The 24,988-nt window shown below is 31.5% G+C and overlaps 2 protein-coding genes across 2 annotated transcripts; both read right to left on the reverse strand.

The window, feature by feature from the left end:
* Positions 1-20,969: 20,969 nt before the first annotated feature.
* Positions 20,970-22,268, reverse strand: LOC122621281. Its single transcript, XM_043799099.1, has 3 exons — positions 22,205-22,268; positions 21,749-22,147; positions 20,970-21,699 (listed from the first exon to the last, which is right to left on the reverse strand). Exons 1-3 carry the CDS (start codon positions 22,248-22,250, stop codon positions 21,056-21,058), a joined length of 1,089 nt encoding a protein of 362 aa, XP_043655034.1. The 5' UTR covers positions 22,251-22,268; the 3' UTR covers positions 20,970-21,055.
* A 299-nt stretch (positions 22,269-22,567) lies between these two features.
* LOC122621323 lies at positions 22,568-23,850 on the reverse strand. The gene is made up of 3 exons (XM_043799155.1): positions 23,766-23,850; positions 23,314-23,706; positions 22,568-23,247 (listed from the first exon to the last, which is right to left on the reverse strand). Exons 1-3 carry the CDS (start codon positions 23,827-23,829, stop codon positions 22,625-22,627), a joined length of 1,080 nt encoding a protein of 359 aa, XP_043655090.1. The 5' UTR covers positions 23,830-23,850; the 3' UTR covers positions 22,568-22,624.
* Between the last annotated feature and the right edge of the window lie 1,138 nt (positions 23,851-24,988).

The following is a 24,988-nucleotide window of genomic DNA, read 5'->3' on the forward strand; positions in this document are numbered from 1 at the left end:
ATGCTGTGATAAAAATAGTGAAAATAAAGTTCGCAAAAAAACAGAAAAACGAAAAACAGATTTTCGGCAAAAATGCAATATTTACGATTGGTATTTTCGGTATAACTTGGCCAAAAATGGTCGGAAAGTTAAAAAAATTACATTTTTTTACTCCTAATTACCAATACTAACCAAACAAATAACTTTTGGACCGATTTTGTCAAAATAATTTTTGGCCAAATTTTCGCATTTTTTTTACCATTTTGTTCATCAAAATTTGCAAAAAATGTGAAAAAAATAGAATTTCAATTTGTAAACACCGTTCGATTGGAAATTTAAATACGAGCTCAACGAGGTATAACATTCCATATTTGGACCACTATTTCGAATGCTGTGATAAAAATAGTGAAAATAAAGTTCGCAAAAAAACAGAAAAACGAAAAACAGATTTTCGGCAAAAATGCAATATTTACGATTGGTATTTTCGGTATAACTTGGCCAAAAATGGTCGGAAAGTTAAAAAAATTACATTTTTTTACTCCTAATTACCAATACTAACCAAACAAATAACTTTTGGACCGATTTTGTCAAAATAATTTTTGGCCAAATTTTCGCATTTTTTTTACCATTTTGTTCATCAAAATTTGCAAAAAATGTGAAAAAAATAGAATTTCAATTTGTAAACACCGTTCGATTGGAAATTTAAATACGAGCTCAACGAGGTATAACATTCCATATTTGGACCACTATTTCGAATGCTGTGATAAAAATAGTGAAAATAAAGTTCGCAAAAAAACAGAAAAACGAAAAACAGATTTTCGGCAAAAATGCAATATTTACGATTGGTATTTTCGGTATAACTTGGCCAAAAATGGTCGGAAAGTTAAAAAAATTACATTTTTTTACTCCTAATTACCAATACTAACCAAACAAATAACTTTTGGACCGATTTTGTCAAAATAATTTTTGGCCAAATTTTCGCATTTTTTTTACCATTTTGTTCATCAAAATTTGCAAAAAATGTGAAAAAAATAGAATTTCAATTTGTAAACACCGTTCGATTGGAAATTTAAATACGAGCTCAACGAGGTATAACATTCCATATTTGGACCACTATTTCGAATGCTGTGATAAAAATAGTGAAAATAAAGTTCGCAAAAAAACAGAAAAACGAAAAACAGATTTTCGGCAAAAATGCAATATTTACGATTGGTATTTTCGGTATAACTTGGCCAAAAATGGTCGGAAAGTTAAAAAAATTACATTTTTTTACTCCTAATTACCAATACTAACCAAACAAATAACTTTTGGACCGATTTTGTCAAAATAATTTTTGGCCAAATTTTCGCATTTTTTTTACCATTTTGTTCATCAAAATTTGCAAAAAATGTGAAAAAAATAGAATTTCAATTTGTAAACACCGTTCGATTGGAAATTTAAATACGAGCTCAACGAGGTATAACATTCCATATTTGGACCACTATTTCGAATGCTGTGATAAAAATAGTGAAAATAAAGTTCGCAAAAAAACAGAAAAACGAAAAACAGATTTTCGGCAAAAATGCAATATTTACGATTGGTATTTTCGGTATAACTTGGCCAAAAATGGTCGGAAAGTTAAAAAAATTACATTTTTTTACTCCTAATTACCAATACTAACCAAACAAATAACTTTTGGACCGATTTTGTCAAAATAATTTTTGGCCAAATTTTCGCATTTTTTTTACCATTTTGTTCATCAAAATTTGCAAAAAATGTGAAAAAAATAGAATTTCAATTTGTAAACACCGTTCGATTGGAAATTTAAATACGAGCTCAACGAGGTATAACATTCCATATTTGGACCACTATTTCGAATGCTGTGATAAAAATAGTGAAAATAAAGTTCGCAAAAAAACAGAAAAACGAAAAACAGATTTTCGGCAAAAATGCAATATTTACGATTGGTATTTTCGGTATAACTTGGCCAAAAATGGTCGGAAAGTTAAAAAAATTACATTTTTTTACTCCTAATTACCAATACTAACCAAACAAATAACTTTTGGACCGATTTTGTCAAAATAATTTTTGGCCAAATTTTCGCATTTTTTTTACCATTTTGTTCATCAAAATTTGCAAAAAATGTGAAAAAAATAGAATTTCAATTTGTAAACACCGTTCGATTGGAAATTTAAATACGAGCTCAACGAGGTATAACATTCCATATTTGGACCACTATTTCGAATGCTGTGATAAAAATAGTGAAAATAAAGTTCGCAAAAAAACAGAAAAACGAAAAACAGATTTTCGGCAAAAATGCAATATTTACGATTGGTATTTTCGGTATAACTTGGCCAAAAATGGTCGGAAAGTTAAAAAAATTACATTTTTTTACTCCTAATTACCAATACTAACCAAACAAATAACTTTTGGACCGATTTTGTCAAAATAATTTTTGGCCAAATTTTCGCATTTTTTTTACCATTTTGTTCATCAAAATTTGCAAAAAATGTGAAAAAAATAGAATTTCAATTTGTAAACACCGTTCGATTGGAAATTTAAATACGAGCTCAACGAGGTATAACATTCCATATTTGGACCACTATTTCGAATGCTGTGATAAAAATAGTGAAAATAAAGTTCGCAAAAAAACAGAAAAACGAAAAACAGATTTTCGGCAAAAATGCAATATTTACGATTGGTATTTTCGGTATAACTTGGCCAAAAATGGTCGGAAAGTTAAAAAAATTACATTTTTTTACTCCTAATTACCAATACTAACCAAACAAATAACTTTTGGACCGATTTTGTCAAAATAATTTTTGGCCAAATTTTCGCATTTTTTTTACCATTTTGTTCATCAAAATTTGCAAAAAATGTGAAAAAAATAGAATTTCAATTTGTAAACACCGTTCGATTGGAAATTTAAATACGAGCTCAACGAGGTATAACATTCCATATTTGGACCACTATTTCGAATGCTGTGATAAAAATAGTGAAAATAAAGTTCGCAAAAAAACAGAAAAACGAAAAACAGATTTTCGGCAAAAATGCAATATTTACGATTGGTATTTTCGGTATAACTTGGCCAAAAATGGTCGGAAAGTTAAAAAAATTACATTTTTTTACTCCTAATTACCAATACTAACCAAACAAATAACTTTTGGACCGATTTTGTCAAAATAATTTTTGGCCAAATTTTCGCATTTTTTTTACCATTTTGTTCATCAAAATTTGCAAAAAATGTGAAAAAAATAGAATTTCAATTTGTAAACACCGTTCGATTGGAAATTTAAATACGAGCTCAACGAGGTATAACATTCCATATTTGGACCACTATTTCGAATGCTGTGATAAAAATAGTGAAAATAAAGTTCGCAAAAAAACAGAAAAACGAAAAACAGATTTTCGGCAAAAATGCAATATTTACGATTGGTATTTTCGGTATAACTTGGCCAAAAATGGTCGGAAAGTTAAAAAAATTACATTTTTTTACTCCTAATTACCAATACTAACCAAACAAATAACTTTTGGACCGATTTTGTCAAAATAATTTTTGGCCAAATTTTCGCATTTTTTTTACCATTTTGTTCATCAAAATTTGCAAAAAATGTGAAAAAAATAGAATTTCAATTTGTAAACACCGTTCGATTGGAAATTTAAATACGAGCTCAACGAGTATAACATTCCATATTTGGACCACTATTTCGAATGCTGTGATAAAAATAGTGAAAATAAAGTTCGCAAAAAAACAGAAAAACGAAAAACAGATTTTCGGCAAAAATGCAATATTTACGATTGGTATTTTCGGTATAACTTGGCCAAAAATGGTCGGAAAGTTAAAAAAATTACATTTTTTTACTCCTAATTACCAATACTAACCAAACAAATAACTTTTGGACCGATTTTGTCAAAATAATTTTTGGCCAAATTTTCGCATTTTTTTTACCATTTTGTTCATCAAAATTTGCAAAAAATGTGAAAAAAATAGAATTTCAATTTGTAAACACCGTTCGATTGGAAATTTAAATACGAGCTCAACGAGGTATAACATTCCATATTTGGACCACTATTTCGAATGCTGTGATAAAAATAGTGAAAATAAAGTTCGCAAAAAAACAGAAAAACGAAAAACAGATTTTCGGCAAAAATGCAATATTTACGATTGGTATTTTCGGTATAACTTGGCCAAAAATGGTCGGAAAGTTAAAAAAATTACATTTTTTTACTCCTAATTACCAATACTAACCAAACAAATAACTTTTGGACCGATTTTGTCAAAATAATTTTTGGCCAAATTTTCGCATTTTTTTTACCATTTTGTTCATCAAAATTTGCAAAAAATGTGAAAAAAATAGAATTTCAATTTGTAAACACCGTTCGATTGGAAATTTAAATACGAGCTCAACGAGGTATAACATTCCATATTTGGACCACTATTTCGAATGCTGTGATAAAAATAGTGAAAATAAAGTTCGCAAAAAAACAGAAAAACGAAAAACAGATTTTCGGCAAAAATGCAATATTTACGATTGGTATTTTCGGTATAACTTGGCCAAAAATGGTCGGAAAGTTAAAAAAATTACATTTTTTTACTCCTAATTACCAATACTAACCAAACAAATAACTTTTGGACCGATTTTGTCAAAATAATTTTTGGCCAAATTTTCGCATTTTTTTTACCATTTTGTTCATCAAAATTTGCAAAAAATGTGAAAAAAATAGAATTTTAATTTGTAAACACCGTTCGATTGGAAATTTAAATACGAGCTCAACGAGGTATAACATTCCATATTTGGACCACTATTTCGAATGCTGTGATAAAAATAGTGAAAATACAGTTCGCAAAAAAACAGAAAAACGAGAAACAGATTTTCGGCAAAAATGCAATATTTACGATTGGTATTTTCGGTATAACTTGGCCAAAAATGGTCGGAAAGTTAAAAAAATTACATTTTTTTACTCCTAATTACCAATACTAACCAAACAAATAACTTTTGGACCGATTTTGTCAAAATAATTTTTGGCCAAATTTTCGCATTTTTTTTACCATTTTGTTCATCAAAATTTGCAAAAAATGTAAAAAAATAGAATTTCAATTTGTAAACACCGTTCGATTGGAAATTTAAATACGAGCTCAACGAGCTATAACATTCCATATTTGGACCACTATTTCGAATGCTGTGATAAAAATAGTGAAAATAAAGTTCGCAAAAAAACAGAAAAACAAAAAACAGATTTTCGGCAAAAATGCAATATTTACGATTGGTATTTTCGGTATAACTTGGCCAAAAATGGTCGGAAAGTTAAAAAAATTACATTTTTTTACTCCTAATTACCAATACTAACCAAACAAATAACTTTTGGACCGATTTTGTCAAAATAATTTTTGGCCAAATTTTCGCATTTTTTTTACCATTTTGTTCATCAAAATTTGCAAAAAATGTGAAAAAAATAGAATTTCAATTTGTAAACACCGTTCGATTGGAAATTTAAATACGAGCTCAACGAGGTATAACATTCCATATTTGGACCACTATTTCGAATGCTGTGATAAAAATAGTGAAAATAAAGTTCGCAAAAAAACAGAAAAACGAAAAACAGATTTTCGGCAAAAATGCAATATTTACGATTGGTATTTTCGGTATAACTTGGCCAAAAATGGTCGGAAAGTTAAAAAAATTACATTTTTTTACTCCTAATTACCAATACTAACCAAACAAATAACTTTTGGACCGATTTTGTCAAAATAATTTTTGGCCAAATTTTCGCATTTTTTTTACCATTTTGTTCATCAAAATTTGCAAAAAATGTGAAAAAAATAGAATTTCAATTTGTAAACACCGTTCGATTGGAAATTTAAATACGAGCTCAACGAGGTATAACATTCCATATTTGGACCACTATTTCGAATGCTGTGATAAAAATAGTGAAAATAAAGTTCGCAAAAAAACAGAAAAACGAAAAACAGATTTTCGGCAAAAATGCAATATTTCGATTGGTATTTTCGGTATAACTTGGCCAAAAATGGTCGGAAAGTTAAAAAAATTACATTTTTTTACTCCTAATTACCAATACTAACCAAACAAATAACTTTTGGACCGATTTTGTCAAAATAATTTTTGGCCAAATTTTCGCATTTTTTTTACCATTTTGTTCATCAAAATTTGCAAAAAATGTGAAAAAAATAGAATTTCAATTTGTAAACACCGTTCGATTGGAAATTTAAATACGAGCTCAACGAGGTATAACATTCCATATTTGGACCACTATTTCGAATGCTGTGATAAAAATAGTGAAAATAAAGTTCGCAAAAAAACAGAAAAACGAAAAACAGATTTTCGGCAAAAATGCAATATTTCGATTGGTATTTTCGGTATAACTTGGCCAAAAATGGTCGGAAAGTTAAAAAAATTACATTTTTTTACTCCTAATTACCAATACTAACCAAACAAATAACTTTTGGACCGATTTTGTCAAAATAATTTTTGGCCAAATTTTCGCATTTTTTTTACCATTTTGTTCATCAAAATTTGCAAAAAATGTGAAAAAAATAGAATTTCAATTTGTAAACACCGTTCGATTGGAAATTTAAATACGAGCTCAACGAGCTATAACATTCCATATTTGGACCACTATTTCGAATGCTGTGATAAAAATAGTGAAAATAAAGTTCGCAAAAAAACAGAAAAACAAAAAACAGATTTTCGGCAAAAATGCAATATTTACGATTGGTATTTTCGGTATAACTTGGCCAAAAATGGTCGGAAAGTTAAAAAAATTACATTTTTTTACTCCTAATTACCAATACTAACCAAACAAATAACTTTTGGACCGATTTTGTCAAAATAATTTTTGGCCAAATTTTCGCATTTTTTTTACCATTTTGTTCATCAAAATTTGCAAAAAATGTGAAAAAAATGGAATTTCAATTTGTAAACACCGTTCGATTGGAAATTTAAATACGAGCTCAACGAGGTATAACATTCCATATTTGGACCACTATTTCGAATGCTGTGATAAAAATAGTGAAAATAAAGTTCGCAAAAAAACAGAAAAACGAAAAACAGATTTTCGGCAAAAATGCAATATTTCCGATTGGTATTTTCGGTATAACTTGGCCAAAAATGGTCGGAAAGTTAAAAAAATTACATTTTTTTACTCCTAATTACCAATACTAACCAAACAAATAACTTTTGGACCGATTTTGTCAAAATAATTTTTGGCCAAATTTTCGCATTTTTTTTACCATTTTGTTCATCAAAATTTGCAAAAAATGTGAAAAAAATAGAATTTCAATTTGTAAACACCGTTCGATTGGAAATTTAAATACGAGCTCAACGAGGTATAACATTCCATATTTGGACCACTATTTCGAATGCTGTGATAAAAATAGTGAAAATAAAGTTCGCAAAAAAACAGAAAAACGAAAAACAGATTTTCGGCAAAAATGCAATATTTCGATTGGTATTTTCGGTATAACTTGGCCAAAATGGTCGGAAAGTTAAAAAAATTACATTTTTTTACTCCTAATTACCAATACTAACCAAACAAATAACTTTTGGACCGATTTTGTCAAAATAATTTTTGGCCAAATTTTCGCATTTTTTTTACCATTTTGTTCATCAAAATTTGCAAAAAATGTGAAAAAAATAGAATTTCAATTTGTAAACACCGTTCGATTGGAAATTTAAATACGAGCTCAACGAGCTATAACATTCCATATTTGGACCACTATTTCGAATGCTGTGATAAAAATAGTGAAAATAAAGTTCGCAAAAAAACAGAAAAACGAAAAACAGATTTTCGGCAAAAATGCAATATTTACGATTGGTATTTTCGGTATAACTTGGCCAAAAATGGTCGGAAAGTTAAAAAAATTACATTTTTTTACTCCTAATTACCAATACTAACCAAACAAATAACTTTTGGACCGATTTTGTCAAAATAATTTTTGGCCAAATTTTCGCATTTTTTTTACCATTTTGTTCATCAAAATTTGCAAAAAATGTGAAAAAAATAGAATTTCAATTTGTAAACACCGTTCGATTGGAAATTTAAATACGAGCTCAACGAGCTATAACATTCCATATTTGGACCACTATTTCGAATGCTGTGATAAAAATAGTGAAAATAAAGTTCGCAAAAAAACAGAAAAACAAAAAACAGATTTTCGGCAAAAATGCAATATTTACGATTGGTATTTTCGGTATAACTTGGCCAAAAATGGTCGGAAAGTTAAAAAAATTACATTTTTTTACTCCTAATTACCAATACTAACCAAACAAATAACTTTTGGACCGATTTTGTCTAAATAATTTTTAACCAAATTTTCGCATTTTTTTACCATTTTGTTCATCAAAATTTTCAAAAAATGTGAAAAAAATAGAATTTCAATTTGTAAACACCGTTCGATTGGAAATTTAAATACGAGCTCAACGAGGTATAACATTCCATATTTGGACCACTATTTCGAATGCTGTGATAAAAATAGTGAAAATAAAGTTCGCAAAAAAACAGAAAAACGAAAAACAGATTTTCGGCAAAAATGCAATATTTACGATTGGTATTTTCGGTATAACTTGGTAAAAATGGTCGGAAAGTTAAAAAAATTACATTTTTTTACTCCTAATTACCAATATAACCAAACAAATAACTTTTGGACCGATTTTGTCAAAATAATTTTTGGCCAAATTTTCGCATTTTTTTTACCATTTTGTTCATCAAAATTTGCAAAAAATGTAAAAAAAATAGAATTTCAATTTGTAAACACCGTTCGATTGGAAATTTAAATACGAGCTCAACGAGCTATATCATTCCATATTTGGACCACTATTTCGAATGCTGTGATAAAAATAGTGAAAATAAAGTTCGCAAAAAAACAGAAAAACGAAAAACAGATTTTCGGCAAAAATGCAATATTTACGATTGGTATTTTCGGTATAACTTGGCCAAAAATGGTCGGAAAGTTAAAAAAATTAAATTTTTTTACTCCTAATTACCAATACTAACCAAACAAATAACTTTTGGACCGATTTTGTCTAAATAATTTTTAACCAAATTTTCGCATTTTTTTACCATTTTGTTCATCAAAATTTTCAAAAAATGTGAAAAAAATAGAATTTCAATTTGTAAACACCGTTCGATTGGAAATTTAAATACGAGCTCAACGAGGTATAACATTCCATATTTGGACCACTATTTCGAATGCTGTGATAAAAATAGTGAAAATAAAGTTCGCAAAAAAACAGAAAAACGAAAAACAGATTTTCGGCAAAAATGCAATATTTACGATTGGTATTTTCGGTATAACTTGGTTAAAAATGGTCGGAAAGTTAAAAAAATTACATTTTTTTACTCCTAATTACCAATACTAACCAAACAAATAACTTTTGGACCGATTTTGTCAAAATAATTTTTGGCCAAATTTTCGCATTTTTTTTACCATTTTGTTCATCAAAATTTGCAAAAAATGTAAAAAAAATAGAATTTCAATTTGTAAACACCGTTCGATTGGAAATTTAAATACGAGCTCAACGAGCTATATCATTCCATATTTGGACCACTATTTCGAATGCTGTGATAAAAATAGTGAAAATAAAGTTCGCAAAAAAACAGAAAAACGAAAAACAGATTTTCGGCAAAAATGCAATATTTACGATTGGTATTTTCGGTATAACTTGGCCAAAAATGGTCGGAAAGTTAAAAAAATTAAATTTTTTTACTCCTAATTACCAATACTAACCAAACAAATAACTTTTGGACCGATTTTGTCAAAATAATTTTTGGCCAAATTTTCGCATTTTTTTTACCATTTTGTTCATCAAAATTTGCAAAAAATGTAAAAAAAAATAGAATTTCAATTTGTAAACACCGTTCGATTGGAAATTTAAATACGAGCTCAACGAGCTATATCATTCCATATTTGGACCACTATTTCGAATGCTGTGATAAAAATAGTGAAAATAAAGTTCGCAAAAAAACAGAAAAACAAAAAACAGATTTTCGGCAAAAATGCAATATTTACGATTGGTATTTTCGGTATAACTTGGCCAAAAATGGTCGGAAAGTTAAAAAATTACATTTTTTTACTCCTAATTACCAATACTAACCAAACAAATAACTTTTGGACCGATTTTGTCAAAATAATTTTTGGCCAAATTTTCGCATTTTTTTTACCATTTTGTTCATCAAAATTTGCAAAAAATGTGAAAAAAATAGAATTTCAATTTGTAAACACCGTTCGATTGGAAATTTAAATACGAGCTCAACGAGGTGTAACATTCCATATTTGGACCACTATTTCGAATGCTGTGATAAAAATAGTGAAAATAAAGTTCGCAAAAAAACAGAAAAACGAAAAACAGATTTTCGGCAAAAATGCAATATTTACGATTGGTATTTTCGGTATAACTTGGCCAAAAATGGTCGGAAAGTTAAAAAAATTACATTTTTTTACTCCTAATTACCAATACTAACCAAACAAATAACTTTTGGACCGATTTTGTCAAAATAATTTTTGGCCAAATTTTCGCATTTTTTTTACCATTTTGTTCATCAAAATTTGCAAAAAATGTGAAAAAAATAGAATTTCAATTTGTAAACACCGTTCGATTGGAAATTTAAATACGAGCTCAACGAGGTATAACATTCCATATTTGGACCACTATTTCGAATGCTGTGATAAAAATAGTGAAAATAAAGTTCGCAAAAAAACAGAAAAACGAAAAACAGATTTTCGGCAAAAATGCAATATTTCGATTGGTATTTTCGGTATAACTTGGCCAAAAATGGTCGGAAAGTTAAAAAAATTACATTTTTTACTCCTAATTACCAATACTAACCAAACAAATAACTTTTGGACCGATTTTGTCAAAATAATTTTTGGCCAAATTTTCGCATTTTTTTTACCATTTTGTTCATCAAAATTTGCAAAAAATGTGAAAAAAATAGAATTTCAATTTGTAAACACCGTTCGATTGGAAATTTAAATACGAGCTCAACGAGGTATAACATTCCATATTTGGACCACTATTTCGAATGCTGTGATAAAAATAGTGAAAATAAAGTTCGCAAAAAAACAGAAAAACGAAAAACAGATTTTCGGCAAAAATGCAATATTTACGATTGGTATTTTCGGTATAACTTGGCCAAAAATGGTCGGAAAGTTAAAAAAATTAAATTTTTTTACTCCTAATTACCAATACTAACCAAACAAATAACTTTTGGACCGATTTTGTCAAAATAATTTTTGGCCAAATTTTCGCATTTTTTTTACCATTTTGTTCATCAAAATTTGCAAAAAATGTGAAAAAAATAGAATTTCAATTTGTAAACACCGTTCGATTGGAAATTTAAATACGAGCTCAACGAGCTATAACATTCCATATTTGGACCACTATTTCGAATGCTGTGATAAAAATAGTGAAAATAAAGTTCGCAAAAAAACAGAAAAACGAAAAACAGATTTTCGGCAAAAATGCAATATTTACGATTGGTATTTTCGGTATAACTTGGCCAAAAATGGTCGGAAAGTTAAAAAAATTACATTTTTTTACTCCTAATTACCAATACTAACCAAACAAATAACTTTTGGACCGATTTTGTCTAAATAATTTTTAACCAAATTTTCGCATTTTTTTTACCATTTTGTTCATCAAAATTTGCAAAAAATGTGAAAAAAATAGAATTTCAATTTGTAAACACCGTTCGATTGGAAATTTAAATACGAGCTCAACGAGGTATAACATTCCATATTTGGACCACTATTTCGAATGCTGTGATAAAAATAGTGAAAATAAAGTTCGCAAAAAAACAGAAAAACGAAAAACAGATTTTCGGCAAAAATGCAATATTTACGATTGGTATTTTCGGTATAACTTGGCCAAAAATGGTCGGAAAGTTAAAAAAATTACATTTTTTTACTCCTAATTACCAATACTAACCAAACAAATAACTTTTGGACCGATTTTGTCAAAATAATTTTTGGCCAAATTTTCGCATTTTTTTTACCATTTTGTTCATCAAAATTTGCAAAAAATGTGAAAAAAATAGAATTTCAATTTGTAAACACCGTTCGATTGGAAATTTAAATACGAGCTCAACGAGGTATAACATTCCATATTTGGACCACTATTTCGAATGCTGTGATAAAAATAGTGAAAATAAAGTTCGCAAAAAAACAGAAAAACGAAAAACAGATTTTCGGCAAAAATGCAATATTTACGATTGGTATTTTCGGTATAACTTGGCCAAAAATGGTCGGAAAGTTAAAAAAATTAAATTTTTTTACTCCTAATTACCAATACTAACCAAACAAATAACTTTGGACCGATTTTGTCAAAATAATTTTTGGCCAAATTTTCGCATTTTTTTTACCATTTTGTTCATCAAAATTTGCAAAAAATGTGAAAAAAATAGAATTTCAATTTGTAAACACCGTTCGATTGGAAATTTAAATACGAGCTCAACGAGCTATAACATTCCATATTTGGACCACTATTTCGAATGCTGTGATAAAAATAGTGAAAATAAAGTTCGCAAAAAAACAGAAAAACGAAAAACAGATTTTCGGCAAAAATGCAATATTTACGATTGGTATTTTCGGTATAACTTGGCCAAAAATGGTCGGAAAGTTAAAAAAATTACATTTTTTTACTCCTAATTACCAATACTAACCAAACAAATAACTTTTGGACCGATTTTGTCAAAATAATTTTTGGCCAAATTTTCGCATTTTTTTTACCATTTTGTTCATCAAAATTTGCAAAAAATGTGAAAAAAATAGAATTTCAATTTGTAAACACCGTTCGATTGGAAATTTAAATACGAGCTCAACGAGGTATAACATTCCATATTTGGACCACTATTTCGAATGCTGTGATAAAAATAGTGAAAATAAAGTTCGCAAAAAAACAGAAAAACGAAAAACAGATTTTCGGCAAAAATGCAATATTTCCGATTGGTATTTTCGGTATAACTTGGCCAAAAATGGTCGGAAAGTTAAAAAAATTACATTTTTTTACTCCTAATTACCAATACTAACCAAACAAATAACTTTTGGACCGATTTTGTCAAAATAATTTTTGGCCAAATTTTCGCATTTTTTTTACCATTTTGTTCATCAAAATTTGCAAAAAATGTGAAAAAAATAGAATTTCAATTTGTAAACACCGTTCGATTGGAAATTTAAATACGAGCTCAACGAGGTATAACATTCCATATTTGGACCACTATTTCGAATGCTGTGATAAAAATAGTGAAAATAAAGTTCGCAAAAAAACAGAAAAACGAAAAACAGATTTTCGGCAAAAATGCAATATTTCCGATTGGTATTTTCGGTATAACTTGGCCAAAAATGGTCGGAAAGTTAAAAAAATTACATTTTTTTACTCCTAATTACCAATACTAACCAAACAAATAACTTTTGGACCGATTTTGTCAAAATAATTTTTGGCCAAATTTTCGCATTTTTTTTTACCATTTTGTTCATCAAAATTTGCAAAAAATGTGAAAAAAATAGAATTTCAATTTGTAAACACCGTTCGATTGGAAATTTAAATACGAGCTCAACGAGGTATAACATTCCATATTTGGACCACTATTTCGAATGCTGTGATAAAAATAGTGAAAATAAAGTTCGCAAAAAAACAGAAAAACGAAAAACAGATTTTCGGCAAAAATGCAATATTTCCGATTGGTATTTTCGGTATAACTTGGCCAAAAATGGTCGGAAAGTTAAAAAAATTACATTTTTTTACTCCTAATTACCAATACTAACCAAACAAATAACTTTTGGACCGATTTTGTCAAAATAATTTTTGGCCAAATTTTCGCATTTTTTTTTACCATTTTGTTCATCAAAATTTGCAAAAAATGTGAAAAAAATAGAATTTCAATTTGTAAACACCGTTCGATTGGAAATTTAAATACGAGCTCAACGAGCTATAACATTCCATATTTGGACCACTATTTCGAATGCTGTGATAAAAATAGTGAAAATAAAGTTCGCAAAAAAACAGAAAAACGAAAAACAGATTTTCGGCAAAAATGCAATATTTACGATTGGTATTTTCGGTATAACTTGGCCAAAAATGGTCGGAAAGTTAAAAAAATTAAATTTTTTTACTCCTAATTACCAATACTAACCAAACAAATAACTTTTGGACCGATTTTGTCAAAATAATTTTTGGCCAAATTTTCGCATTTTTTTTACCATTTTTGTTCATCAAAATTTGCAAAAAATGTGAAAAAAATAGAATTTCAATTTGTAAACACCGTTCGATTGGAAATTTAAATACGAGCTCAACGAGGTATAACATTCCATATTTGGACCACTATTTCGAATGCTGTGATAAAAATAGTGAAAATAAAGTTCGCAAAAAAACAGAAAAACGAAAAACAGATTTTCGGCAAAAATGCAATATTTCCGATTGGTATTTTCGGTATAACTTGGCCAAAAATGGTCGGAAAGTTAAAAAAATTACATTTTTTTACTCCTAATTACCAATACTAACCAAACAAATAACTTTTGGACCGATTTTGTCAAAATAATTTTTGGCTAAATTTTCGCATTTTTTTTTACCATTTTGTTCATCAAAATTTGCAAAAAATGTGAAAAAAATAGAATTTCAATTTGTAAACACCGTTCGATTGGAAATTTAAATACGAGCTCAACGAGCTATAACATTCCATATTTGGACCACTATTTCGAATGCTGTGATAAAAAGAAAAACGAAAAACAGATTTTCGGCAAAAATGAAATATTTACGATTGGTATTTTCGGTATAACTTGGCCAAAAATGGTCGGAAAGTTAAAAAAATTAAATTTTTTTACTCCTAATTACCAATACTAACCAAACAAATAACTTTTGGACCGATTTTGTCTAAATAATTTTTAACCAAATTTTCGCATTTTTTTACCATTTTGTTCATCAAAATTTTAAAAAAATGTGAAAAAACTAGAATTTCAATTTGTAAACACTGTTCGATTGGAAATTTAAATACGAGCTCAACGAGGTATAACATTCCATATTTGGACCACTATTTCGAATGCTGTGATAAAAATAGTGCAAATAAAGTTCGCAAAAAAACAGAAAAACGAAAAACAGATTTTCGGCAAAAATGCAATATTTACGATTGGTATTTTCAGTATAACTTGGCCAAAAATGGTCGGAAAGTTAAAAAAATTACATTTTTTTACTCCTAATTACCAATACTAACCAAACAAATAACTTTTGGACCGATTTTGTCAAAATAATTTTTGGCCAAATTTTCGCATTTTTTTTACCATTTTGTTCATCAAAATTTGCAAAAAATGTAAAAAAAATAGAATTTCAATTTGTAAACACCGTTCGATTGGAAATTTAAATACGAGCTCAACGAGCTATAACATTCCATATTTGGACCACTATTTCGAATGCTGTGATAAAAATAGTGAAAATAAAGTTCGCAAAAAAACAAAAAAACAAAAAACAGATTTTCGGCAAAAATGCAATATTTACGATTGGTATTTTCGATTGGTACGATTGGTATTTGGCCAAAAATGGTCGGAAAGTTAAAAAAATTACATTTTTTTACTCCTAATTACCAATACTAACCAAACAAATAACTTTTGGACCGATTTTGTCAAAATAATTTTTGGCCAAATTTTCGCATTTTTTTTACCATTTTGTTCATCAAAATTTGCAAAAAATGTAAAAAAAATAGAATTTCAATTTGTAAACACCGTTCGATTGGAAATTTAAATACGAGCTCAACGAGCTATAACATTCCATATTTGGACCACTATTTCGAATGCTGTGATAAAAATAGTGAAAATAAAGTTCGCAAAAAAACAGAAAAACGAAAAACAGATTTTCGGCAAAAATGCAATATTTACGATTGGTATTTTCGGTATAACTTGGCCAAAAATGGTCGGAAAGTTAAAAAAATTACATTTTTTTACTCCTAATTACCAATACTAACCAAACAAATAACTTTTGGACCGATTTTGTCAAAATAATTTTTGGCCAAATTTTCGCATTTTTTTTACCATTTTGTTCATCAAAATTTGCAAAAAATTTAAAAAAAATAGAATTTCAATTTGTAAACACCGTTCGATTGGAAATTTAAATACGAGCTCAACGAGCTATAACATTCCATATTTGGACCACTATTTCGAACAGAGCTCGCAAATAACAGTTGACCGTTTCTTGCAGTCACCAAATAACTGTTTTATGCGCACCACTTGCGCAAAAAATCAGACAAGAACCGTTCACCAGTGTCTCTTGAACGAATGGTCTGTGCTCAACCAAAAACCAATTTCGTGTTTCCCTATTGCTCTGCTTATTCGCTGACCGTTTTGCAACGAGCGAAGAAAATAAAAGTCTTTTGCATTTGCATTTGTGTATGTACATATATGCGAATTATCAGTCAACTTGTAAGTCACACGTGCTTGAGGAGTGCGTATGGAGTGTTTTAATTTTTGTGCCAAAAAAAAAAAATTTTTGCTAAGTTTTGTTTAAAAGGCACTGAAGACAAAAGACCGTTTACGATGAGTCTTTCGTTTTTTCGGTCTTCTGCTGACCCTCAACGAGCGAGCGTTCAGTTGGCTCGCTCTCTCTGAGTTGTTGTTGAGTGAGCATAACAAGAACCACGCGACTGAGAACAGTTGACCGAAAACCAAAACAAAGAGAAACGAAAAGTTCTGTTCAGAGCGAGAGCACTCGCGCGTCGTCTTTTTCGGTTGTGTTCAAGTGCAGACCGCGAAACGAAAAACGGTTGACAGTTATTTGCGAGCTATGATTTCGAATGCTGTGATAAAAATAGTGAAAATAAAGTTCGCAAAAAAACAGAAAAACGAAAAACAGATTTTCGGCAAAAATGCAATATTTCCGATTGGTATTTTCGGTATAACTTGGCCAAAAATGGTCGGAAAGTTAAAAAAATTACATTTTTTTACTCCTAATTACCAATACCAACCAAACAAATAACTTTTGGACCGATTTTGTCAAAATAATTTTTTGCCAAATTTTCGCATTTTTTTTACCATTTTGTTCATCAAAATTTGCAAAAAATGTAAAAAAAATAGAATTTCAATTTGTAAACACCGTTCGATTGGAAATTTAAATACGAGCTCAACGAGCTATAACATTCCATATTTGGACCACTATTTCGAATGCTGTGATAAAAATAGTGAAAATAAAGTTCGCAAAAAAACAGAAAAACGAAAAACAGATTTTCGGCAAAAATGCAATATTTACGATTGGTATTTTCGGTATAACTTGGCCAAAAATGGTCGGAAAGTTAAAAAAATTACATTTTTTTACTCCTAATTACCAATACTAACCAAACAAATAACTTTTGGACCGATTTTGTCAAAATAATTTTTGGCCTAATTTTCGCATTTTTTTTACCATTTTGTTCATCAAAATTTGCAAAAAATGTAAAAAAAATAGAATTTCAATTTGTAAACACCGTTCGATTGGAAATTTAAATACGAGCTCAACGAGCTATAACATTCCATATTTGGACCACTATTTCGAATGCTGTGATAAAAATAGTGAAAATAAAGTTCGCAAAAAAACAGAAAAACGAAAAACAGATTTTCGGCAAAAATGCAATATTTACGATTGGTATTTTCGGTATAACTTGGCCAAAAATGGTCGGAAAGTTAAAAAAATTACATTTTTTTACTCCTAATTACCAATACTAACCAAACAAATAACTTTTGGACCGATTTTGTCAAAATAATTTTTGGCCAAATTTTCGCATTTTTTTTACCATTTTGTTCATCAAAATTTGCAAAAAATGTAAAAAAAATAGAATTTCAATTTGTAAACACCGTTCGATTGGAAATTTAAATACGAGCTCAACGAGCTATAACATTCCATATTTGGACCACTATTTCGAATGCTGTGATAAAAATAGTGAAACACCGGTTGTAAACACCGTTCGATTGGAAATTTAAATACGAGCTCAACGAGCTATAACATTCCATATTTGGACCACTATTTCGAATGCTGTGATAAAAATAGTGAAAATAAAGTTCGCAAAAAAACAGAAAAACGAAAAACAGATTTTCGGCAAAAATGCAATATTTCCGATTGGTATTTTCGGTATAACTTGGCCAAAAATGGTCGGAAAGTTAAAAAAATTACATTTTTTTACTCCTAATTACCAATACTAACCAAACAAATAACTTTTGGACCGATTTTGTCAAAATAATTTTTGGCCAAATTTTCGCATTTTTTTTACCATTTTGTTCATCAAAATTTGCAAAAAATGTAAAAAAAATAGAATTTCAATTTGTAAACACCGTTCGATTGGAAATTTAAATACGAGCTCAACGAGCTATAACATTCCATATTTGGACCACTATTTCGAATGCTGTGATAAAAATAGTGAAAATAAAGTTCGCAAAAAAACAAAAAAACAAAAAACAGATTTTCGGCAAAAATGCAATATTTACGATTGGTATTTTCGGTATAACTTGGCCAAAAATGGTCGGAAAGTTAAAAAAATTACATTTTTTTACTCCTAATTACCAATACTAACCAAACAAATAACTTTTGGACCGATTTTGTCAAAATAATTTTTGGCCAAATTTTCGCATTTTTTTTACCATTTTGTTCATCAAAATTTGCAAAAAATGTAAAAAAATAGAATTTCAATTTGTAAACACCGTTCGATTGGAAATTTAAATACGAGCTCAACGAGCTCGTGGTCCATATTTGGACCACTATTTCGAATGCTGTGATAAAAATAGTGAAAATAAAGTTCGCAAAAAAACAGAAAAACGAAAAACAGATTTTCGGCCAAAATGCAATATTTACGATTGGTATTTTCGGTATAACTTGGCCAAAAATGGTCGGAAAGTTAAAAAAATTACATTTTTTTACTCCTAATTACCAATACTAACCAAACAAATAACTTTTGGACCGATTTTGTCAAAATAATTTTTGGCCAAATTTTCGCATTTTTTTACCATTTTGTTCATCAAAATTTGCAAAAAATGTGAAAAAAATAGAATTTCAATTTGTAAACACCGTTCGATTGGAAATTTAAATACGAGCTCAACGAGGTATAACATTCCATATTTGGACCACTATTTCGAATGCTGTGATAAAAATAGTGAAAATAAAGTTCGCAAAAAAACAGAAAAACGAAAAACAGATTTTCGGCAAAAATGCAATATTTCCGATTGGTATTTTCGTATAACTTGGCCAAAAATGGTCGGAAAGTTAAAAAAATTACATTTTTTTACTCCTAATTACCAATACTAACCAAACAAAAAACTTTTGGACCGATTTTGTCAAAAAATTTTTTGGCCAAATTTTCGCATTTTTTTTACCATTTTGTCCATTTTGTGGTGCGGGGTGCGGGGTGCGGGGTGTATAGATCAAGGTACAACTAAGTAAATTTAAACCAAAACAAGTTGGGAATTGTTTGTATTTGGTATCTTTTCCGATACTTTTATATCGATACTTCTGTATCGATCGTTCGTTCTAGCGTCCGTTTTCGGGTCATGTTTCGATAATTAGGCAAACATCTTGCGATAAGTCCACTATTTGCCCGCCCACTGAGCGTTTCAGTGTCCGTCTTATTTTTTACATTTTACATTTATATTTTACAATTACATTTTACATTTACATTTTACAATTACATTTTACATTTACATTTTACAATTACATTTTACATTTACATTTTACATATACTTTACATTTATAAATATAATATCAGTATTTTGATCAGAACATTTGAAATATTGGTCCAAATATGGAATGTCATACCTCGCTGAGTTCGTAATTTCCAATCGAACTGCAGCATCGCCAAGCAAGCACTTTCCACTGTTGGCCACATGACTGCTCCGAGTCAGAGGATCGGACAAACTCATCGCACCACGCCCGCATAAACATGACGTGATTGATGTTGGTTTTAGTTGGCCATTTATTTGTTATTTGCACGCCACATGGCAGTCGCAGTCTCTCTGCAGGCAGGACGAAGGACCCGGGAGCCAGGACCAAACCGATACCGAAGCAGTGGGGGCCTAATGGATGAGAAGCTGGCTGGGCTGGTACATCTTCAAAATGCACTCTCGGCTTTAAGTGGAGTGGCTAAATGCTGCACATTCAATTTGTCACATGCCAGGGTGCCCCTCGCCCCCACAGCGAACATGAATTATGCTTATCCACGTGTTAGGCACAATGTCCAGCCGACCTTCCTGGTGGCATTGCCACAACCTAATATTAATTTGCTGATTTAAATATTTTATGCCACTGCTATTTTACGCTTGTAAATCAGAGCACCCCGCACCCCCTATTATTCTCCTATTATTTTCTAGTCTTAGTCAACGGAATTTCCCATATTTCTAACTAATAAAAAAAATCCCTTTTTTGAATTTCGCGCATATGCGCATATATTCATCTCGCTCTCCGTTTGTTGCGTATTCAGTCGTTCTTATTCCTTTCTCTTTCTTAAATAATAATCTGATAATAGATGGCGCCAGTCGATGATGGTGGCGCCCACTATTGAGAATTCGATACTACACACGTGCGACATCAAGGCGGAAAATTACCAAACTACAAAGTGTACCAAATATATTATAGCATAAGAGAGGGTGGTGAACTTTTCCGATGAAGGTAGTTAAATACCATAATTAATTATAACATTATAGTCTTTCCGGGTTGCCACAATCTCAACCGCCGTCCAGATACTAGAGGGTACTCACCTGCCTGTCTAGCTAAAACTAAGGTAGCTTAAATTAGGGTAGGTTCGTTTGAAAATCCCTATGTTGCTTCAATTACTCATATAATCATGTGTTTCAGCAAAACATTTTCGAAACATACCTACGTTCTTGTCATTGCTCTGCTAAATTTAATTAATCGCAGACAATTTTGTTATCTCACCTGGGTTTTGTTTATCTTTGCTGTTTGTTGCAGGTCTCAATTGATACGAGTCCCATGTTACTGATAAGCATTCGCAATAAATAAATAATAAAACTCATATTTGCGTGAGGAAAACTCACTTGTGTTTCCAAATACATTTTAATTTGTATTATGTATATTTTAAAGTACAGAAGAATTTTAAAGCAAATTATGAAAGTAGATTGACGAATTCAGCAAACACCAGTTAAGTGTGGAGCGTTTTTTGTAATGAAAGGGTACGGCTCGCAGCAGACAGTATGTCCAGCAAGCCTTGTAGTAAATTGAAGGCCCTGATGACAGGGTATCACTTCGCAGATGGCCTCAATTGCCTTGTCACTGGGGCTTATTCTGTCGTTGTAGGTCAACATCACCCATTTATGTCCGGAGAGATGGCTTACTATCTTGTACATCCACTCTGGCACGGGAATTTTGTTATTATCCAACAGGTAAATTGGTATCATGTTATTATTTCTATTATGTTTTAGTCTATGCACTCCCAGTGCCCCAATGCAAACCTTAAGGACATCGTATGTACGCGTCTCATCATACATTCCCCTAACCATGTTGTTCACCCAGGTCTCAACGGTCTTCCATTTGCCACGATTGACTCCTTGATACTGGGGGATAGCATTTAAATACCTAAAGGTTGACTCCTTCAGTGCTTTTGATATGAAAGCAGAAGCCGGTGTCATGTGGCCACGATCAAATTTACACTGCGGCTGTGATGCACCCAGGTTAGTGAGCAAGCAAGCTTGAGTTGCTCTTCCTTCGTAGGCATTATCAAATCCACCACTTAATTGATCCGACTCCCAGGGGGGATGGGGACGTGAAGCGGCTAAAAAGAACAGGTTGACTATTGGGCTTACACAATATTTCCCACTTACAGTTTACGTAGCGATACGTCTTGTAGATGGAATGTTGGAACGCCAAGCTGTTGTGATCATAACAGTTGCGATACAGTTCCATGAAGTTTCCATTGAAGGTATACCCTACGGCGTACATAGAACTCGGAGGGGAACAAGAAGTATCTGATACCACTATCACGACAGGTTTTGCTGGTGCACATGCTGCTGAGCTTAGCGCTGGACTGAAAACATTGTTAGATTTACACTCTAGTGCGGGTGAAATGTGTCCTCCATTGCACAGTAGATGCACCGAATGACCGATTTCCACAATATCACTGCGCTGAATATCGTAGACTCCGTTGTGGTTGCTTAGGTACAAATTGTTGCCTTCCAAATGAGACAAATCGATGTGACATCTGGCTTGAACACTTCCTACAACTTAAGAACTTAAGTTGAACCTCTGATAATAACACAACTTTTGATATTTCTACTCACAGAAATACAGGCTCAGACTAGTCAACAGATACTTTAGGTCCGGCATCTTTACAGCTTAAGGTTGCATTAAGAACTGAGAATTCTAAAAAGCTTAAAGCTGTGGCAACTAAAAGTATTTCTTATCAGCATCTGCCATTATTCTTATCTCTTTAATTCGAAAAGTTTCAAGACTTCTCATCAACTCCCAGCTATAAGCGATAGCAATGCGCAATGATAAGACAGCGCTCATTAACAACCGATTAACCAGCCAATCAACAACATTTTCCACACCATTATTTATATTTATGTACTGTACGAATTATCTACAAAATATCTTATTTTAAGTTTAAGAATTATTATATTTAAAAATAAAAAAATAAACAATTGTTTTTCCAAAATCCGTTTTAATTTTAATAAAAAGTTATATATAAACTTATAATCCTAGCAAACACCTGCCAAATTAGGAACGTTTCTTCTTATAAAGTCAATTGGATCGCAGCAAAAGGTGTATCCGGTTCCGGTTGGATTCAAAGTTGTGGGGCAGGGAGTAACTTTACAGACTGATGATGGGTTTGGTTTTTGGGTTTCCCACCCATTGTTGGAGGTCAAGATCGCGTACTTTATCCCGGTGCTTATACTGCTAATGATTTTGTATGTCCACCTGGGAACGGGATTCCTGTTTGGTGCCAGGTAGATGGAAACTAATTGGTTTCCGTCCCACAACTCAAGAAGACCCAATGCCCCGGTGCAGACTCTCAGGATATCCTTTTGTGCTCGAACCCAATTTTCCACAATCTTCCAATTGCTGCGATTAATTGTGTAGTGCTGAGGAACGACATTCAAATACTTGTTCGTTTGTCTCAGAAGTTTTGGGAAGCTATAGTCGGCCACAGGGGTAAGGTGACCCCGGTCGAAGGAGAGACTTCTGGAAGAGCGCACATATGGTTGTCCAGATCCAAAAAGATACTCAAAACGATTGTAGATACTATTCAGCTGAAAGGTAGCCTCATCTGCAGGAGTTATGATACCATCCTTGTCGAATGCCGTCGGTGGCCTTTCTGAATCTGGATTTTTTAATGCAATAGTGGCAATTTGCGAATAAATAAACTTTGGGCATTATACGAACTTACTCAAATAGGTGGGGTAGACCATGCTGATGGAGAAATGTGACTTCGTGGTTCTCGCGTCGTAGCAGCTGCGATAAAGCTCCATGAACGTATCGCCGTACCAGAAACCAACCAAATACATGGTGTGTGGGCAGGTATTATCCACAGTTGCAACCACTGACGGCGGGATTGCCTTTAAGCAGTTCGTCTTGGGCAACGCTGGAGAGAAGTGACCATCTTTCTGGCAGGTGGAGGTGAACACCTGGGCATTGCCATCACACAGCAAACTTATTTGCTGATTTGGTTCCAATCGATCCGTAAGCAAGAGCTCGTAGCGATTCTTAACAATGTGGGCAAAAAGACGATCGGTCCGTGCTTCAGCCTGTGTGATCTGGCAAGGGCAGACATATTCCACTCCTGGAAGAAATAAATAAAATGCCACATTGGTTGACCAAAGCTAAGGACCTATTGCTCACTGTAGATATCGAATATGAGGAAGGATACAAAAACAAGAGCAATTAGAGATCCCATCCAGATCATCTTTACGGTATGAGCTTGAAAGCAGAACTGAAGATAGAACAAAAATTGGCTTGATGAGAATCTTCTGAATGATAAGATAAGAAGTTACAACGCAATTGAATTTGTTTATGTTTTTTTAGAACAACTATTTAGTTATATATTATATATTACAAGCTTATCAGTTTAAAGTCATACCAAGCCAATGACTCACTTCATGTTTTATCTTATAATATAATCTGTCTGCATACATATAGGTACTGACCATATTTATCACATATTTGGCCAACGATTTTGAGTTAATTAAAAATAGGTTAGTACGCATTACAGCAATTTACTTACTTAGTCATAACAAGAACATTATAAAATGTTCTTTGGGAAAGTTGGCTGAATAGCACACTCCTCTTCTCATATCAACTGGCTGTTATTAGCTTTACATCATTAACTGAGACCCAGAGCTTTGTACATGTGTATATAGAACATGGTTGCTGCAGCATCGCCAAGCAAACTGTTGGCCACTTTCCACTGTTGGCCACATGACTGCTCCGAGTCAGAGGATCGGACAAACTCATCGCAGCACGCCCGCATAAACATGACCTGATTGATGTTGGTTTTAGTTGGCCATTTATTTGTTATTTGCACGCCACATGGCAGTCGCAGTCTCTCTGCAGGCAGGATGAAGGACGAAGGACCCGGGAGCCAGGACCAAACCGATACCGAAGCAGTGGGGGATGCGAAGCTGGCTGGGCTGGTACATCTTCAAAATGCACTCTCGGCTTTAAGTGGAGTGGTTAAATGCTGCACATTCAATTTGTCACATGCCAGGGTGCCGCATATTTGGACGAAATATTTTCAAATGTGTCAGAAATTTTACAGGGCGCAGTGGGGAAATCCCCTCGCCCCCACAGCGAACATGAATTATGCTTATCCACGTGTTAGGCACAATGGCCAGCCGACCTTCCTGGCGGCATTGCCACAACCTAATATTAATTTGCTGATTTATGGGCGCTTTGGCCACAGCGAGGCAACTATAAATTTTAATGAAAATTTAATAAATGCGTCGAACAGAGGCGTTTTTTTCGGTCGGCATTGTTAGCATGGAGCATTAAAGCCGTAATATGTATGATGGGGTTGCGGCTTTAAGTGGCGAGCATTTCAATATTTGCCGCGCACCAACAATAAC

This window comes from Drosophila teissieri, chromosome 3R (genome assembly GCF_016746235.2).
Source record: "Drosophila teissieri strain GT53w chromosome 3R, Prin_Dtei_1.1, whole genome shotgun sequence".
Lineage (NCBI taxonomy): Eukaryota > Metazoa > Arthropoda > Insecta > Diptera > Drosophilidae > Drosophila > Drosophila teissieri.

Excerpts from the sequence above, each read along its gene's own strand:
- LOC122621281 (XM_043799099.1), bottom strand. The coding sequence starts at position 22,250 with ATGCCGGACCTAAAGTATCTGTTGACTAGTCTGAGCCTGTATTTCT. Across the intron at positions 22,148-22,204 it reads TAGTCTGAGCCTGTATTTCT|TTGTAGGAAGTGTTCAAGCC; the intron begins GTGAGTAGAAAT and ends TAAGTTCTTAAG. Across the intron at positions 21,700-21,748 it reads GACGTATCGCTACGTAAACT|CCGCTTCACGTCCCCATCCC; the intron begins GTAAGTGGGAAA and ends TGTTCTTTTTAG.
- LOC122621323 (XM_043799155.1), bottom strand. The coding sequence starts at position 23,829 with ATGATCTGGATGGGATCTCTAATTGCTCTTGTTTTTGTATCCTTCCTC. Across the intron at positions 23,707-23,765 it reads CCTCATATTCGATATCTACA|GAGTGGAATATGTCTGCCCT; the intron begins GTGAGCAATAGG and ends TATTTCTTCCAG. Across the intron at positions 23,248-23,313 it reads GGTCTACCCCACCTATTTGA|ATTCAGAAAGGCCACCGACG; the intron begins GTAAGTTCGTAT and ends TAAAAAATCCAG.